This window comes from Schistocerca gregaria, chromosome 7, assembly GCF_023897955.1.
Source record: "Schistocerca gregaria isolate iqSchGreg1 chromosome 7, iqSchGreg1.2, whole genome shotgun sequence".
Taxonomy (NCBI): Eukaryota; Metazoa; Arthropoda; class Insecta; order Orthoptera; family Acrididae; genus Schistocerca; species Schistocerca gregaria.
Genome location: NC_064926.1, coordinates 45,919,348 through 45,937,059, shown reverse-complemented (window position 1 = coordinate 45,937,059; position 17,712 = coordinate 45,919,348). Strand labels below are relative to the sequence as shown.

General features: G+C 46.9%; 1 protein-coding gene across 1 annotated transcript in view; it reads right to left on the bottom strand.

Annotated features, from left to right (window-relative positions):
• The window catches only part of LOC126281837 (carboxylesterase 4A-like), a 116,715-nt gene that overhangs the window by 69,758 nt on the left and 29,245 nt on the right, over positions 1-17,712 (bottom strand). Inside the window, exon 3 of the mRNA XM_049981088.1 lies at positions 3,092-3,291. Coding sequence (XP_049837045.1) covers positions 3,092-3,291 — 200 coding nt within the window. The remainder of the gene's footprint in view (positions 1-3,091; positions 3,292-17,712) is intronic.

Genomic DNA, 17,712 nt, shown 5'->3' with positions numbered 1-17,712 from the left:
TAAGCGGCCCAAGGAGATGGAAGTCCGAGGGTGCCAGGTCTGGATTGTAGGGTGGATGAGGCAACGATGTGCTGCTGTTAGACCAATAAAAGCAACTGATGTTTTCTACTTCATTTGGTATCCTGCTTCAGTAAATGTTGTTAAAGATAAGGTTTCATCAGCGCAGCTCTGTCTTGGTCGCAATCAAGCTTGTTCAATAGGAAAGTTCTGGAAGATCAGTAACAATGCGCAAGGCCTCCTTAAATGAGTGTTGTCTCTTACTTTAATTTTGTTTCCATCCAACTTTCTTAGTAATGACCACGCTTCTCTACTTGACGTTTGAAAACTGATTGACTAAACAGTCTCTATCCACTGTCTGGTTGCATCGAAATTACGAAATAGATTATCCGCCATTTCCGGGTCGCCGTTTTTTGTTAATTCGTTGTATTGTTTCTTCTTAGTGTCGCTCCAACCTCGAATATAATGCTTTCGGTACACCCAAAGGATTACCTTCTTTGCTGCACTTTTTGTGTTTTTTTTTTTTTGTTTTGTTTTTTTGTTTTTGGGGGAATCCAGCAAAGACATCTGTGCAGAATTTAGCAAATACATCCCACTTCACTTGTCTAAGTTTCCATCTAGGCTGTGGAAAGGGTGATACAATTGGGATATTGGGCTCTATTTCAATCAAGACTGAACGCTGTTGGTTGCATGGGAAATCTTATTATACGAACTGCGAACTTTGGAGGGATTCTAAACATTCATGGTGGTGTCTGTTTGTCTTATATCGTGTCTCCCTACCACTTTCGCGCAACGACGCTCTGAGCGTGTTTTTTACGGAATTAACTAGTTTGAACCTGGGACCTGTTGCTGGTAAGGAGACGCCAAACCACACATGACATGTAGAATTCAGAAGAGTTCAGTGAGACTAGCGATGATATAATCAAATGCTTAATGATCTCAGCGTCAGCTCCACTGCACTCCCTGTAAAAGAATCTTAATACTAACTAAATTTAGTGGAAAGGGTTCAAGGCTTTCCTATTTTTAGTTAGCTGGTAAAATAACGTCGAAAAAGCAGTTAAGTTTACCACTGGAAATTTTATTCTACTCACAAAACATCGTTAATAAATTGCACTATTGATAAAAGGAAATGTTTTAATACTGGATGGTAAAAACCAACTGCGTTCAACAAAAATGTGAACGAATATTCCCTAAATGGGTTTCCAAGTTCTACAATCGATCGAAGGATGACCTATGCCATATCACATCTATAATCTAGGTTTAAATTAAGCTTCACAAAAGAGAAAACTATCAAAATGATCTACAGCGACCCTCAATTATCTTTAATTACTTATCTAACCTGTAAATTACAGTGGCTGATGTGGCTTCTCAATAACTACATAAAAGAAAAATCATCGCGTTTCAGATCTGTTCTTCAAGTGGCAAATGTGAACACCATGAGTTTTAATTAACGATCGACACTAGTATTACGCAAAAAAGGGGGTGTAACAGATGAGACTTCTGCAGTTCTGAATGAAGCCTTATGCGCTCAAAAATGCGGCATCGCGTGCGTTCATTACCTTGTCGGTGTTTAGGCAGCGTCAGGGCAACGGCGGGCAGCACAGCTCCGCTCACCTCGCCATCTCGGAACTAACTCTCTCCTAACTTCTCCTTACTACAATTTACCGAAGTTGGTTTAAAAAAACTATCTGGCTGTGTTTTCATCTGACCGTTCAGGGTCTCAATGTTAACCTTAAGCTCCGCCTACAAAAATTCTGTCTATCCAATGAGAAACGTTACACTTTTCGTGGTGGGGCAATGTTTTTAAAGTTTGCAACGTAACAGAGACGCTAAAAAGTCTTACGCTAAAACCTGCAGCTGGTGTGGTCCTTTTAGCGTTATCGTAAGATCTATACTGTTTTTCTGGAGGGCTCTAGCTTTTAACATGGGCCGGGGGGGGGGGGGGGGGGGGGTGGTCCATGACGTAACAGAGACGCAAAAATGTCTCACGCTAAAACGTGCGGGTTGTGTGGCTCTAAGGTTAGCTGGCGACGTGGGTGTCCAGTCCGTCCCTTATCGTAGGGTCTCCTAGCTTAACACGGTTCTGCTCTCGGCTTCTGTTCTCGTTTCTCCCCTCGGAACTACGTCGGTCTCACGGTGGGAAGGTACGACATGCATTTAGGCATTCTTGTGTTAGTCTGTGGTATTCCATTTGCTCACTCGTTACTCGTATTACTTTGGTTAATTTAATGTCACGATTTATTCGGAGCTATGTGACATACTACTAGATTTTTCTTATTATGTCAGGGTTTTCATGGAAGGTGTTGGATTTGCCTGACACCTTACAAGATAATTCATTTTCATTAGTTGTTACAAAATGTAAGTCGGGATTATATTGCTGTCTCGGAGCGGCTCTTATGAAAGTTACTTTATCCTTTGCATCAAACACCAAATGTAAGTTATTGTCTTCTGCCCGATTTACAATGGCTTCACCATTTTCATCACTTTCTTGATACTTCCGTTGAGTATGGTAGCTATTAAATCTCCGAGGTATATGGCGAACTGTTGTGATACTAGGATTACCTGTGGGGGTCAGGAGATAGCAGGAGGTGTGAACATGTTAATAACAGTTAGTTCTCCAATTTTTACTTTGTGGATGACACTGATATCAGATACACAGCATAGACATGCATTGTATGCGAGGTGCGACAATAAAGTAATGAGACTGATTTTCTTTGCAAGGCTGCAGGCTTGCGTAGGCACAATATCTTTGACCTTTGTCTATAAGCTGCTTCTAGCCAAAGCGGCACATCGATGCAACTGCTCAGTCGTGAGTTGTCCTGTAATAAGTTAACACATGTTTGTGTCTCTCGTTAGAGAAATGGAACCGCTTAACACTGCTCAATGGTACGCCATTTCTTTTTTCCATTAAATTGGATGAAAACGCGACAATTAGAAGCTGCTGCTGTGAGTCTGTATTGGAAGCTAGACAATAGAACACGGCGAATTTAGAGTGACACCAGTTCTTTTTATTACGGTTTGTGAGGACACCTTATACCAGGCAGAGAGACTATTCTGTGTACCCTATGACAAGAGCGGGTTTACGGTGACGCACCTCCGGAGACAACAGCTCGTCGTCGTGTGTGACGAGGTCAGCAGCGTCCTGCGCCAGGAGGAACTCCAGCAGCTCCCGCGAGTCATTGGTGGAGAAGCCGAGGGCCTCTCCCAGGCGGAAGGCCCTGACCGCGGGGTCGGCGCCGACGCCCCAAGAGCTGACCGCCTCCCCGCTGTGCAGTATTGCGCCCCGCAACAGGCCTGCAACAAAGCCACGTCTACGTGGTCATTTGCAGAAACCGAATCCTTCAAAACCCCCTGGATGATGATACCGATATTGTCGTCATAGGTCGTGTTAGACGGCACAACAACGCAGCAGCCTGAACAAAAGAGCCAACACAAAAACATTTTCTACATGTAAGTTATTTTTCATTGTTTTATGAATCTGTAAGGAGAAGTGTCGTCCTTGCTGTGAGCCAGAAATCGCTTCCTCACACCGTCTAATAGATCCGCCGTCCGGGGATAGGAAAATCTCAGTGTCAGTTATAGCGTTTTATTTAAACTAAAGTCTTTCTTCAAAAGTTACAAAACAATATTCGTGAGGTAGGACTGATCCTCCAAGCCTACCAATGACTAAATCAGAGATTCTTCCAAACAAACTGTATGAAGTAACTATACAACTTCACTAAACCAAGCCCCGGGCGTCTCGTGAAGAGCAGCGCAGAGTCCACGTTTCCGTCACCTGCGTCCGAGGACGAGTAGAGGCCGTGCGGGGATGGCTCGGGTACGCTGGCGGCGGTGGACGATGACGCGGCAGCTACGATGACACCAGTGCGCTCGCTCGGCGTTTACCGCCTCTCCAGGCTCGTGCGCCAGCCTAAATACTGTTCGGCGCATGGATGTGGCTGGCTCTATTTGCAGACACGTGTCGAGCGGAAGGAAAGAGGTCCGCGGCTGTAGCGACCTCTTGCGGCGCCGTGGACGCCTCCTGGTGGTCTCTGGGAAGCGTCTGTGTTTCCGGGACGACCGGCCAGGCTCACCCCTACTCGGTCCGGGGCCCGCTGTACCGGTCTGTTTCGCGGGTAGCGACAGTTGCTGGCCCGTAGTCTGGACACAGTACCGTCTGTTAGTGGCTGGAGCAAGTTGGACACTTCAAGCAGCTTACTGGTTGAGCTCGCGCAAGACGACGAGCCGCGAGCAGAAACGCATTCTCGTTCTCAGCGCTGGGAGAGTCCACACCTCGTCTTTAATGGGGGAATGGAGGCGTGCACACGCTGTTGCACTGCAACCTTTCTCAAATATTTTAAAGAAACTATTCGGTAAAAGAAATCTCACTGACTCATTCGTCAGCTTCCTGCTAAACTGCCCATTTTCCCAGTTAACAATAACAGTTATTGTGATATACCTATGTTTATTAATGCAATGAGACATAGGAGTCGCTAAGAGTTTTCATTTGTTTAATGTTAGATCGCATAATGCTGCACATCAAGTGGAAGAAACGTATTGAATTTTTCTTTAAACTTCAGACAAGACCTACACCCATTGCCAATCTCGAGAAAGTAGATCATATGTAGAGTGCTTATTTTCGGTCAAGTGTTCAAACGATAGAGTCGAAGTGAAATATTTGTAACATTCCTCAATTCCCATAAACGTTTCAAGATACAAAACAGTTTTTTGGCAACTGATAGTTTTATATCGTCTCGCTGTCTCTGTAGAGCTGTACAATGGGAAACAAGGAGAGGACGTTGTTTGCTGGCCGGGATCCTCCTTCTATAATACAAACTGCAAGCATAGAGTAACTGGGTTCTTTATACATAAGAATGGAAAGTTACTTATCTCAAGATATTCGCTGTGGAACAAATGCACTCAAGCCGTCTTCAGGCCACAAGTGGCCCATTGGCACCATCCGACCGCCGTGTCGTCCTCAGTTGAGGATGCAGATAGGAGGGGCGTGTGGTCAGCACACCACACCCCCGGTCGTTATGATGGTTTTCTTTGGTCGTAGCCGCTACTATTCGGTCGAGTAGCTCCTCAATTGGCATCACGAGGCTGAGTGCACCCCGAGAAATGGCAACAGCGCATAGCGGCTGGATGGTCACCCATCCAAGTGCCGGCCACGCCCGACAGCGCTTAACTTCGGTGATCTCACGGGACCCGGTGTACCCACTGCGGCAAGGCCATTGCTTCGTTGTGGTACAAGCTCTTCTGTATATTCCACGTTAGCCTTAGGACTGCTGTTGAAGTAGAAGTCCGCTATTCCACTATTCTGGTTACTGTGTGCTGCCTGATTCTGAACTAGAGTCTGTGACTGTGGCTTCGAGCCGGCCGGAGTGGCCGTGCGGTTCTAGGCGCTACAGTCTGGAACCGAGCTACCGCTACGGTCGCAGGTTCAAATCCTGCCTCGGGCATGGATGTGTGTGATCTCCTTAGTTCAGTTAGGTTTAATTAGTTCTAAGTTCTAGGCGACTAATGATCTCAGAAGTTAAGTCGCATAGTTCTCAGAGCCATTTTTCTGCGGCTCCGACTCGGTGGCACACTGGAACATACTCGGTGCCACAGAGTGCGAAAAGTTGGCCCTCTCCGCTGCGGCGGCGATCCTAAATACTGATGACAGAAGGCATTGGTGGCGCATTTCCTGCAGGTCTGTTTTTGGCCTCTGTCGATCATCTTGCAATCTGTTTGCCGCATGGTGTGTTGGCGTCAGCTTACACCAGCACAGATAACATGCAAAGCAGAGAGCATTTTTGCACATAGCTGACAAGCGAAACTTTCTTATCTACTGCGATATACACTTAAAGACAAAAAAAAAAGTGCACCACGAGGTAATTATCCATATGAGACGGAAATCGGTAGATGTGATGTACATGTACAGACAAACAAATGGTAACAATTTCAGATAAACTTGTTGTTTCATTCTAGAGAAACAGCTTCACAAACTGAACAAGACAACAGTGCTTTGGTCCACCTCTCGCCTTTATGCAAGTAGCTGTTCAACTTGGAATTGATTGATAGACTTGTTGAATAGCCTCCTGAGGGATATAGTGCCAAATTCTAGCCAACTGACCCGTTAGGTCGGCAACATTCTGAGATGGTTGGAGGCCCCTGCCCATAATGCTCCGAACGTTCTGAGTTGGGAAGAGACGTGGAAACCTTACTGGTCAAGGCAGGGTTTGGCGAGCACGCAGACGATCAGCAGAAACCTTCGCCAATGGCGGGTGGGCATTGTCTTGTCTTGTCGAATGTAAGCCCAGCGTTGTTGGCCATGAAGGGCAGCAAAACAAGACTTACAACATGGTTGATGTACAGCAGTAAGGTTGCCGCACATGACAACCAAAGATTTCCTTCTATGAAAAGAAATGACACCCTAGGCCACCACTTCTGGTTGTCTGCCCTTATGGAGGGCGAGAGTGGGGTTGGTATCCCACCGCCGTCCGGGGTGTCCCCAAACACATCTTCGTTGGCTGTCTCGGCACAGTTCGAAGCGGCACTCGTCACTGAAGGCAATTCTACTCCAGTCAATAACGTTCCAGGCTGAAGACGTGTCTTGAGACAGCCCGAACAGTAGTGGACTACCAGTATGACTGTCTCGCCCGCCGTACGTCCTGACAACCCTGAGTGGCGGTCAGAGTGTCATTTCCTTTCATGGTAAAGCTGCTTTGGATGTCATCTGCGGCACCCTTACACTACAGCGGTATGTCGACGATATTCTTGAGCCCTCTCTTGTTCACCTTCATGGCAACCCATCCTGAGATTACACTGCAGCAGTCACACGCAAGAGTTTCTATTGAGCCGGCCGGAGTGGCTGTGCGGTTCTAGGCGCTACAGTCTGGAACCGAGCGACCGCTACGGTCGCAGGTTCGCATCCTGCCTCGGGCATGGGTGTGTGTGATGTCCTTAGGTTAGTTAGGCTTAATTAGTTATAAATTCTAGGCGACTGATGACCTCAGAAGTTTCGTCGCATAGTGCTCAGAGCCATTTGAACCATTTGAGCCAGTTTCTATTCTCCGTCACCGTGCATGCCAAGTGCTACCTTGGGCAGAAAGGTCGCTGCATCTCCCCCCAGTCGAGAACGTATGGTCATTACGGGCAGGGACCTCCAACCATCTCAAGGTTCTGCCCATAATGCGCCCGTTGGACTATATCTACATCTACATCTACATCCATACTCCGCACGCCACCTGACGGTGTGTGTCGGAGAGTATCCTGAGTACCTCTATCGGTTCTCCCTTCTATTCCAGTCTCGTATTGTTCGTGGAAAGAAGGATTGTCGGTATGCTTCTGTGTGCGCTCTAATCTCTCTGATTTTATCCTCATGGTCTCTTCGCGAGATATACGTAGGAGGGAGCAATATACTGCTTGACTCTTCGGTGAAGGTATGTTCTCGAAACTTTAACAAAAGCCCGTACTGAGCTACTGAGCGTCTCTCCTGCAGAGTCTTCCACTGGAGTTTATCTATCATCTCCGTAACGCTTTCGCGATTACTAAATGATCCTGTAATGAAGCGCACTGCTCTCCGTTGAATCTTCTCTATCTCTTCTATCAACCCTATCTGGTACGGATCCCACACTGCTGAGCAGTATTCAAGCAGTGGGCCAACAAGCGTACTGTAACCTACATTCTTTGTTTTCGGATTGCATTTCCTTAGGATTCTTCCAATGAATCTCAGTCTGGCATCTGCTTTACCGACGATCAACTTTATATGATCATTCCATTTTAAATCACTCCTAATGCCTACTGCCAGATAATTTATGTAATTAACTGCTTCCAGTTGCTGACCTGCTATTTTGTAGCTAAATGATAAGGGATCTATCATTCTATGTATTCGCAGCACATTACACTTGCCTACATTGAGATTCAATCGCCATTCCCTGCACCATGCGTCAATCCGCGCAGATCCTCCTGCAATTCAGTACAATTTTCCATTGTTACAACCTCTCGATACGCCACAGCATCATCTGCAAAAAGTTTCAGTGAACTTCCGATGTCATCCACCAGGTCATTTATGAATATTGTGAATAGCAACGGTCCTATCACACTCCCCTGCGGCGCACATGAAATCACTCTTACTTCGGAAGACTTCTCTCCATTGAGAATGACATGCTACGTTCTGTTATCTAGGAACTCCTCAATCCAATCGCACAAATCTGTCTGATAGTCCATATGCTCTTACTTTGTTCATTAAACGACTGTGGGGAACTTTATATCGAACGCCTTGCGGAAGTAAAGAAACACGGCATCTACCTGTGAACCCATGTCTATGGTCCTCTAGTGGACGAATAGCGCGAGGTAGGTTTCACATGACTGTCTTTTTCGAAACCCATGCTGATTCCTACAGAGTAGATTTCTAGTTTCCAGAGAAGTCATTATACTCAAACATAATACGTCTTCCAAAATTCTACAACTGATCGACGTTAGAGATATAGGTCTATAGTTCTGCACATCTGTTCGACGTCCCTTCTTGAAAACGGGGATGACCTGTGCCCTTTTCCAATCCTTTGGAACGCTACGCTCTTCTAGAGACCTACGGTACACTGCTGCAAGAAGCGGGGCAAGTTCCTTCGCGTACTCTGTGTAAAATCGAACTGGTATCCCATCAGGCCCAGCGGCCTTTCCTCTTTTGAGCGATTTTAATAGTTTCTCTATCCCTCTGTCGTCTATTTCGATATCCAACATTTTGTCATCTGTGCGACAATGTAGAGAAGGAACTACAATGCAGTCTTCCTCTGTGAAACAGCTTTGGAAAAAGACATTTAGTATTTCGGCCTCTTGTCTGTCATCCTCTGTTTCAGTTCCATTTTGGTCACAGAGCGTCTGGACATTTTGTTTTGATCCGCCTACCGCTTTGACATTAGACAAAAATTTCTTAGGATTTTCTGCCAAGTCAGTACATAGAACTTTACTTTCGAATTCATTGAACGCCTCTCGTATAGCCCTCCTCACACTACATTTCGCTTTGGGTAATTTTTGTTTGTCTGCAAGGCTTTGGCTATGTTTATGTTTGCTGTGAAGTTCCCTTTGCTTCAGCAGCAGCTTTCTAACTCGGTTGTTGTACCACGGTGGCTCTTTTCTATCTCTTAGGATCTTTCTTGGCACATACTCATCAAACGCATATTGTACGATGGTTTTGAACTTTGTCCACTGATCCTCAACACTATCTGTACTTGAGACAAAACTTTTGTGTTGTGCCGTCAGGTACTCTGAAATCTGCTTTTTGTCACTTTTGCTAAACAGAAAAATCTTCCTACCTTTTTTAATATTTCTATTTACGGCTGAAATCATCGATGCCGTAACCGCTTTATGATCGCTGATTCCCTGTTCTGCATTAACTGATTCAAATAGTTCGGGTCTGTTTGTCACCAGAAGGTCTAATATGTTATCGCCACGAGTCGGTTCTCTGTTTAACTGCTCAAGGTAGTTTTCAGATAAAGCAGCTAAAAAAATTTCGCTGGATTCTTTGTCCCTGCCACCCGTTATGAACGTTTGAGTCTCCCAGTCTACATCCGGCAAATTAAAATCTCCACCTAGAACTATAACATGGTGGGGAAATCTACTCGAAATATTTTCCAAATTATCCTTCAGATGCTCAGCCACAACAGCTGCTGAGGCAGGGGGCCTATAGAGACATCTAATTACCATGTCTGAGCCTGCTTTAACCGTGACCTTCACCCAAATCATTTCACATTTCTGATCTCCGTCAATTTCCTTCGATACTATTGCATTTCTTATCGCTACAAACACGCCTCCCCCTTCACTGTGGAGCCTGTCTCTGCGGTATACATTCCAATCTGAGTTTAGGATTTCATTACTGTTTACATCTGGTTTCAGCCAGCTTTCTGTCCCTAGTAGTATATGGGCGTTGTAACCGCTTATTAATGAGAGCATTTCTGGGACCTTTATACAGACACTCTTGCAGTTTACTATTAGCACATTAATATTGTTATTCCCTGTTGCATTTTGCCTACTCCTACCTTGCCGCGTCTCAGGAGGCGTCTTGTCGGGCCTAGGGAGGGAATTCTCTAACCTAAAAAACACCCATGTGCACTCCACAAGTACTCCGCTACCCCTGTAGCCGCTTCCGGCTTGTAGTGAACGCCTGACCTATTCAGGGGGACCCTACATTTCTCCACCCGATAGCGGAGGTCGAGAAATTTGCACTCTAGATCTCTGCAGAATCGTCTGAGCCTCTGGTTTAACCCTTCCGCTCGGCTCCAAACCAGAGGACCGTGATCGGTTCTGGGAACGATACTACAAATAGTTAGCTCTGATTCCACCCTGCGAGCGAAGCTTTCCGCCTTCACCAATTCCGCCAACCGCCTGTACGAACTGAAGATGATCTCTGAACCCAGACGGCAGGAGTCATTGGTGCTGACATGAGCAACAATTTGCAGTCGGGTGCACCCAGTGCTCTCTATCGCCGCCGGCAGGGCCTCCTCCACATCTCGGATGAGACCCCCCGGCAAGCAGACAGAGTGAACACTGGCCTTCTTCCCCGACCTTCGCTCAGGAGGCCATCCAGCAACTCTATCAATCAATACCAAGCCGAACAACTGCTTGTATGAGGACCAGAGGTCGACCAACGCGTTACTGAATTGCCCAATTTGTGGAACTCTTTCTTTTAAACGTATCATTCCATTTTTCTGAAATTGTAATCATTTTGCTTGTCTGTACATGTAGATCACATCTACTGATTTCTGTCCCGTTCGGATAATTACTTCATGATGCGCTGTTTCTTTCTTTGTTTCGGCCTGCCGTGTAGTTGAATGATTGGTGGAGCCAATTGTTTCTTATGATTGCAAAAAAGCATAATCATTCCCGTTTCTAAGAAGGGTCGTTGAACAGATGCACATAACTACAGGCCCATGTATTTGATGTCGGTCTGTTTTTCGATTTCGGAACATGTTTTACGTTAGCGTATTGTGACATTTCGGGAGACGAAAATTTACTCTGTAGGAATCAACATGGGTTCCGAAAACAACGATCATTTGAAACTCAATTCGCTCTGTTCGAGAAGGTGGTTGATATTGGCTCCCATGTAGATGCCCTTTACCTTGACTTCCGTAATGCATTCGATAGTTTCGCATTGCTCCACAATGAACAAAATACGAAAGTACGGAGTATCAGATCAGCTGTCTTACGATTGAGGAGTTTCTAGCTAACAGCACACAGCACGTCATTCTCAGAACAGAGAAGTCTTGAGACTCAAAAGTAAATGCGGGCATACCCGAAGGAGTGTTACTTTTCACAGTGTATATAAAAGACGTAGGAGACAACATCGGAAGATCCGTAAGGCGTTCACGCGAATTGTGCTGTTCTACAAAGATACGTCGCAAAGCTAGAAATTTGTACCAATGTACAGGAAAACAGAGGGTCAGCACTTGATACAGGAAGTGGCAATTTACCCTCGGCATAAACAAATGTAACGTATTTTATATACATACACAGAAGGACGCTTTATTGTGTGATTACATGATTGCAGAACAACCACTGGAAACAATTACTTCCAAAAAATATGTAGGAGCACTTGTGCGGAGCGCTATAGAGTGAAACATCCACATAAAAATAATTACATGGAAGGCAGATGCCAGACTGAGATTCTTTGAAAGAATCGTTAGGAAATGTAGTTCATCAACGAAAGAGGTAGCTTACAAAACCCTCGTTCGCCCAGTACTTGAATGTTCGTCGTCAGTGAAGAACCCGTACCAGACAGGACTGATAGAGGAAATAGGGAAGATCCAAAGAAAAGCGGAGCGTTTCGTCGCAGGTTGGTTTAGTGAGCACGAAAACATCACATGGATGCACAGTTAATTCCAGTAGCAGACCCTGCAAGACAGGCATTCAGTATCATGGTTTGGTGTACTGGTTAAAGTTCCGAGAGCGTGATTTCGGAGAAAACTCAACAAATATATTGTTTCCTCTTACGTTTATCTCGCGAAAAGGCTGAGAAGATAAAATTAGAGAGATTCTAGCACACCCGGACGCTTAGACAATCGTTTTCAGTCTTACCTGCAGCAGTTGTATGCCATTGTCCTTGATTGTTCCAATTATCTGGATGATATTGTCGTATCAGGTCGTACACATAACGAACAATTTCAGAATTGCGTACCTTGTTTACTGTACTTTTGCAGGCAGGACTAAAATGTAACAGAGATAAGTGCAACTTTTTTCAAACTGAAATTCAGTATTTAGGACATATGATTAACGGACAGGGTATCCACCCCTCGCCGTCACATCTCCATGTGATTACAGACTTGCCAGCACCCAGGAACTTGAAAGAACTTCAGTCTGTGTTGGGCAAAATTAGATATTATATTCGGTTTATACCAAATGCAGAGCAGATTGCAGCGCCTTTGCATCGCCTTCAGCGTAAGAACGTTTCTTTTGTTTGGTCTTCGGAATGTAACGCTGCTTTCCTCAAGCTCAAATCTGCTTTGTTGAATGATCGCTGTTTGATTCCTTTCGATCCCTCCAAACCAGTTGTTTTGGCTGTCGATGCATCTTATCACGGCATCGGAGCGGTTCTCTCACACCGCATTAATTCTGTCGATCGCCCGATCGCTTTTGCGTTTAAAATGCTCAATTCTGCCCAGGAAAACAATTCTCAAATCGAGGAAGAAGCTTTAGCTATTGCCTATGGAGTAACTATGTTTCATGATTTTTTTGTACGGTCGAAAGTTCTATTTGACGTCGTTGTTTCACCCGTGAAAGCCGGTACTGCACAAAAGTAGCAGCGTTGGTCTTTGTTTTTGTGTAACTACAATTGCGAAATTTTGTTTGAGCCTACGGCTTTGTCTCGTCTAACTATCGGTCCTTGCGACTTGTCATGCATGTTTATTGATTCGCAAGATAAGGAATTAGCTCATGGTTTTCTGGTGGGTTTTCGTCGCATTGCTTCCGTGACAGCTGCCGATGCTTCTTTGCAGATTCTTTTGCAATATATTCTTACTCAATGTCCTCCATCTGCTACCCAGATTAGTGATCCCCTTGTAAGGTGTTACTTTGCGCAATGCCACAACTTGTCTGTACACCACAGTGTTATCTTGTTACGAACTGACAATGATCAGTCTCGTTTGGCTGTGCCTCGTTCATTGAAGTCGGAAATCCTCCGATTGCTGCACGCTCGTCATTGGGGTACCGTGCAGAAGAAGCAATTAGCGCGTCGTCACTTCACATGGCTCGGCACTGATAAACATTTGAGAATTTGCTTGCTAACTGTGGATCTCGCGCGGAGCATCAGTCTGCTCCCCGCCAGCGCTTCTTTGCGTGGCCGACTCCTATTGCGCCTTGGCAGCGCGTTCATATTGATTTTGCGGATCCTTTCTGGGACACCCGCTGGTTGATAGTTCTTGATGTGCACCTCAACTTTCCTTTTGTTGTGCCTGTGTCTTCTACTACATCTGCGACTACTATTCGGGCTTTGACGTCTATTTTTTGCATTGAGGGCCTTCCTAGCCCCCAATTCGTGTCCTCAGAGTTTGAAGCGTTCTGTGCTGCTAATGGCATTCGTCATCTGACCTCAGCCCCGTTCCATCAGCAGTCGAACGGTGAGGCTGAACGCTTTGTGCGTACATCGCAGATGAGCAAGCTGCGCGACAGACTCTCGCGAGCGCGCTCTCTGGACATTCCTTGCTTCCTATCACTCTCAGCCGCACGGCGGCCGTTCCCCAGCAGAATTGCTACGCGACCGCGCCCATCGGTCGCTCCTGCAGCTATTGCACCCACCGCCGCACGCTCGCGCTGCTTCGCCTCGTCCTGATTTGGCGCCGCATGATTTGCTGTTCTGCCCCGTTTTCTCTGCAGGCAGCACTGGGAGCAGGGGCGCACTCTTCGCCAGCTCGGCCGCGCCTTATTTTTTTTTATTTCTGGTCCCTCAGGCACTGTCAAGTGACACCGGAGCCAGATCCGTCTGCGCCGCCCTCGGTTTCCTGCGGCTGGTCGTTTTCCGGCAGAATTGGAGGCTTCGCGTCTTTCACCGCCTCAGCCCAGGACGGCGCCTCTGACGCTCCTCCGCCGCGGGCGCGCCTGCCGTCGTCTCCGCTGCCGGTCCAGCCACCTGCAGCGGACGGACGCCTCTCGCCACCTCCGGCCGCCGCCGTCGCCGCCGCCACCGTGTTCCTCCGTTGTGCTGGAACGGACGCTGAGGCTGCCGTCACGCCGCCGCGGACATCGCCCATGGAGGTCACTGCTGCGCCTCCTCATCCGAGCATACCCAGCGGCAGCGCGCGGCCTGGGCAGGTTTTCCACGGGGCGTTTTCCTCGCCCCCTCGTCAGCAATTCTGGGACGCAGGTGGACAGCAGTTCCACTGTCTGCCCCCTCAGTTGCACCGCCCCTGGGTCCCTCCACCCGCCGTCGGAAGCCCTACTCAACGACGCTCTGCTACGTTGGCATCACGACGCCGACACCGACGACAGCGCCCTCTAGCCGGCGCTGTGCGGCTCTATGAGCGCCGCTCTGGATTCACTCCATTCTGATTCCGAGTAGACGACCAAGCAACATTGTTTCTATTTCATAGTGGGCGATCCACTACAGATTTCCCTTAGTAACTTGATGTACAGCTTCGCACCTATGTGCTCATCTCAGTCAAAGTTAAGTACACTTGATGCACTGAAGTATCGTGTTGCGATATGTAGTAAAACCACTTTTAAACGCAGTGCCGAAGCATTTCATCTTTTCCTGCTCCTACTCACTTCCTACATTCGGCCCACCCTTACAGGAGCATAGAAGATGCCGCCGTCCAGGCAGGATACAAAACTTCCCGCGAATCATTCGTGACTGTAACAGAAAATGAGGGAAGTTACAATGGTACACGAAGTACCCTCCGTCACACACCACGAAGTGACTTATAAATGTCGATATACAGGGTGGTCCATTGATCATGACCGGGCCAAATATCTAACGAAATAAGCATCAAACGAAATACTACAGAGAACGAAACTTGTCTAGCTTGAAGGGGAAAGCCATAGGTCAAACGAAGATCAACTGCCTTTTTTAAAGTAGGAACCCCCATTTTTATTACATATTCGTGTAGTACGTAAAGAAATATGAATGATTTAGTAGGCCACTTTTTTCGCTTTGTGATTGATGGCGCTGTAATAGTCACAAACATACGGCTCATAATTTTAGACGAACAGTTGGTAACAGGTAGGTTTTTTAAATTAAAATACATAACATAGATACATTTGAACATTTTATTTCGGTTGTTCCAATGTGATACATGTACTTTTGTGAACTTATTCTTTCTGAGAACACATGCGGTTACAGCGTGATTACCTGTAAATACCACATTAATGCAATAAATGCTCAAAATGATGTCCGTCAACTTCAATGCATTTGGCAATACACAGCGAGTAGTTCGCCTTCCGTAATGTTCGCACATCCATTGACAATGCGCTGACGTATGTTGTCAGACGTTGTCGGTGGAGCACGATAGCAAATATCCTTCAACTTTCCTCACAAAAAGAAATACGGGGACGTCAGATCTGGTGAACGTGTATGGTGCTTCGACGACCAATCCACCTGTCATGAAATATGCTATTCAATACCGCTTAAACCGCACGCGAATTATGTGCCGGATATCCATCATGTTGGAAGTTCATCGCCATTCTGTCATGCAGTGAAACATCTTGTAGTAACATCGGTAGAACATTATGTAGGAAAGCAGCATACATTGCACCATTTAAATTACCATCGATAAAATGGGGGCCAATTATCCTTCCTCCCATAATGCCGCACCATACATTAACCCGCCAAGGTCGCTGATGTTCCACTTGTCACAGCCATCGTGTATTTTCCGTTGCCCAATACTGCATATTATGCCGGTTTACGTTATCGATGTTGGTGAATGACGCTTCGTCGCTAAAGAGAACGCGTGCAAAAAATCTGTCATCGTCCCGTTATTTCTCTTTTTCCCAGTGGCAGAACTGTGCACGACTTTCAAAGTCGTCGCCATGCAATTCCTGGTGCATAGTAATATGTTACGGGTGCAATCGACGTTGATGTAACATTCTCAACACCGATGTTTTTGAGATTCCCGATTCCCGCGCAATTTGTCTGTTACTGATGTGCGGATTAGCCTTGAGAGCAGCTAAAACACCTACTTGGGCATCATCATTTGTTGCAGGTCACATGTAGCTGAACACTTCCTGTTTCCTTAAATAACGTAACTATCCGGCGAACGTTCCGGATGTCGCCCAGGATGATGTCGCCCAGGATACCGAGAAGCATACATAGCACACGCCCGTTGAACATTTTCATCGCAATAGCCATACATCAACAAGATATCGACCTTTTCCGCAATTGGTAAACCATTTTTTCCCTTTATTGTTATTTTGACACCTTATAGAAAGGTAGGCCGGCAGCGGCAATACTAAGCCGCTCTTCGGCCACAGATAATACATTTATTACAAGTGGAGACATCGAAATACGAAACAACACAGTGGATAGACAACAGTAGACACACAAATTTAAAAATACATGAAGTCTTTTACAAGTGCAGCGTCCAAAGAAAACCATTCAGGAATCGGGCACTAAAAGAGATGACAGAAACACCGAATCACACAAAGACACTGGCGACGATCTCCAGCGCGCGAATGTTCACTTTACGTGTTCGAGAGAGGGACCTGCCAAAAGGGCAAAAGGTGGGGGAGGAGGGAGATGGAAGGGTGTAGATGCCAGTGGCAGAGGAGATGGGAGGCGGAGGAAAGAAGGTATGGGGGCATAGGGGCAGCCCGGGGGAGGAGGGGGAGAGGAAGGTAGGAGGGTGAGAAGGGAGAGAGGGTGCCCTGGGGAAAAACACAGGGTGTGGTAGAGGAGGATCAAAGTTGGTAGGAGAGGTAGATGGAGGGGATGAGGGCATCATCAGGGAGGGGGAGTTGGTGGAAGCCACCTTGGGTGAGGGTATGGAGATTGGACAGATGGAGAGCAGGTGGGACATGGGAATGCAGGCACGGCAGCGGATGGGGGTGGGAGAGGATGATGGGAGAGACAAGTTGGTGAGGGGGATCAAGTTTGCGGGAGGTGTAGAGGATCTGTATCCGTTCGAGGAAAAGGAGGAGAGGCGGGACTGGAATAATGTCATATAGGATCCACGTGGGGGAAGGAGACGGATGCAATAGGTGAGGCGGAGTGCATGGTGTTCTAGGATTTGAAGGAATTCGTAAAAGGTAGGAGGGGCAGAGATTCATGTAGGGTGGACGTACCAGAGGATAGGGTGGAGGATGATGGTGGGGTCCAGACCCCATGTATGGCCAGAAAGGAGCTTCCAGAAACAGAGGCGGGAGTGTGCCTTGGCTTGGTTTGTCCAGAGATGGGGTCCAGGAGAGGCAACGCTCAAGGGTGACTCCAATGTACTTGAGGGTGGGGGTGAGGGTGATAGGACAGCCAAAAATGTTGATATAGGAGACGGAAGGAAGGCATGGTTTTGAATACGTTGAACGCCTGGGTATTGGAAGGATTGACCTTGAGCAACCACTGGTTGCACCAAGTGGTGAACTGGTCAAGATGGGATTGGAGAAGGTGTTGGGAGCGTTGCAGGGTGGGGGCGAGGACAAGGAAGGTGGTGTCATCGGCGTTCTGGAGAAGGTGGATGGGCGGTGAAGGCGGCGGCATGTCCACCGTATACAGAAGGTAGAGAAGACGGGAGAGGACAGAACCGGGTACACCGGCGGAGGGGTAGAAGGTGTAGG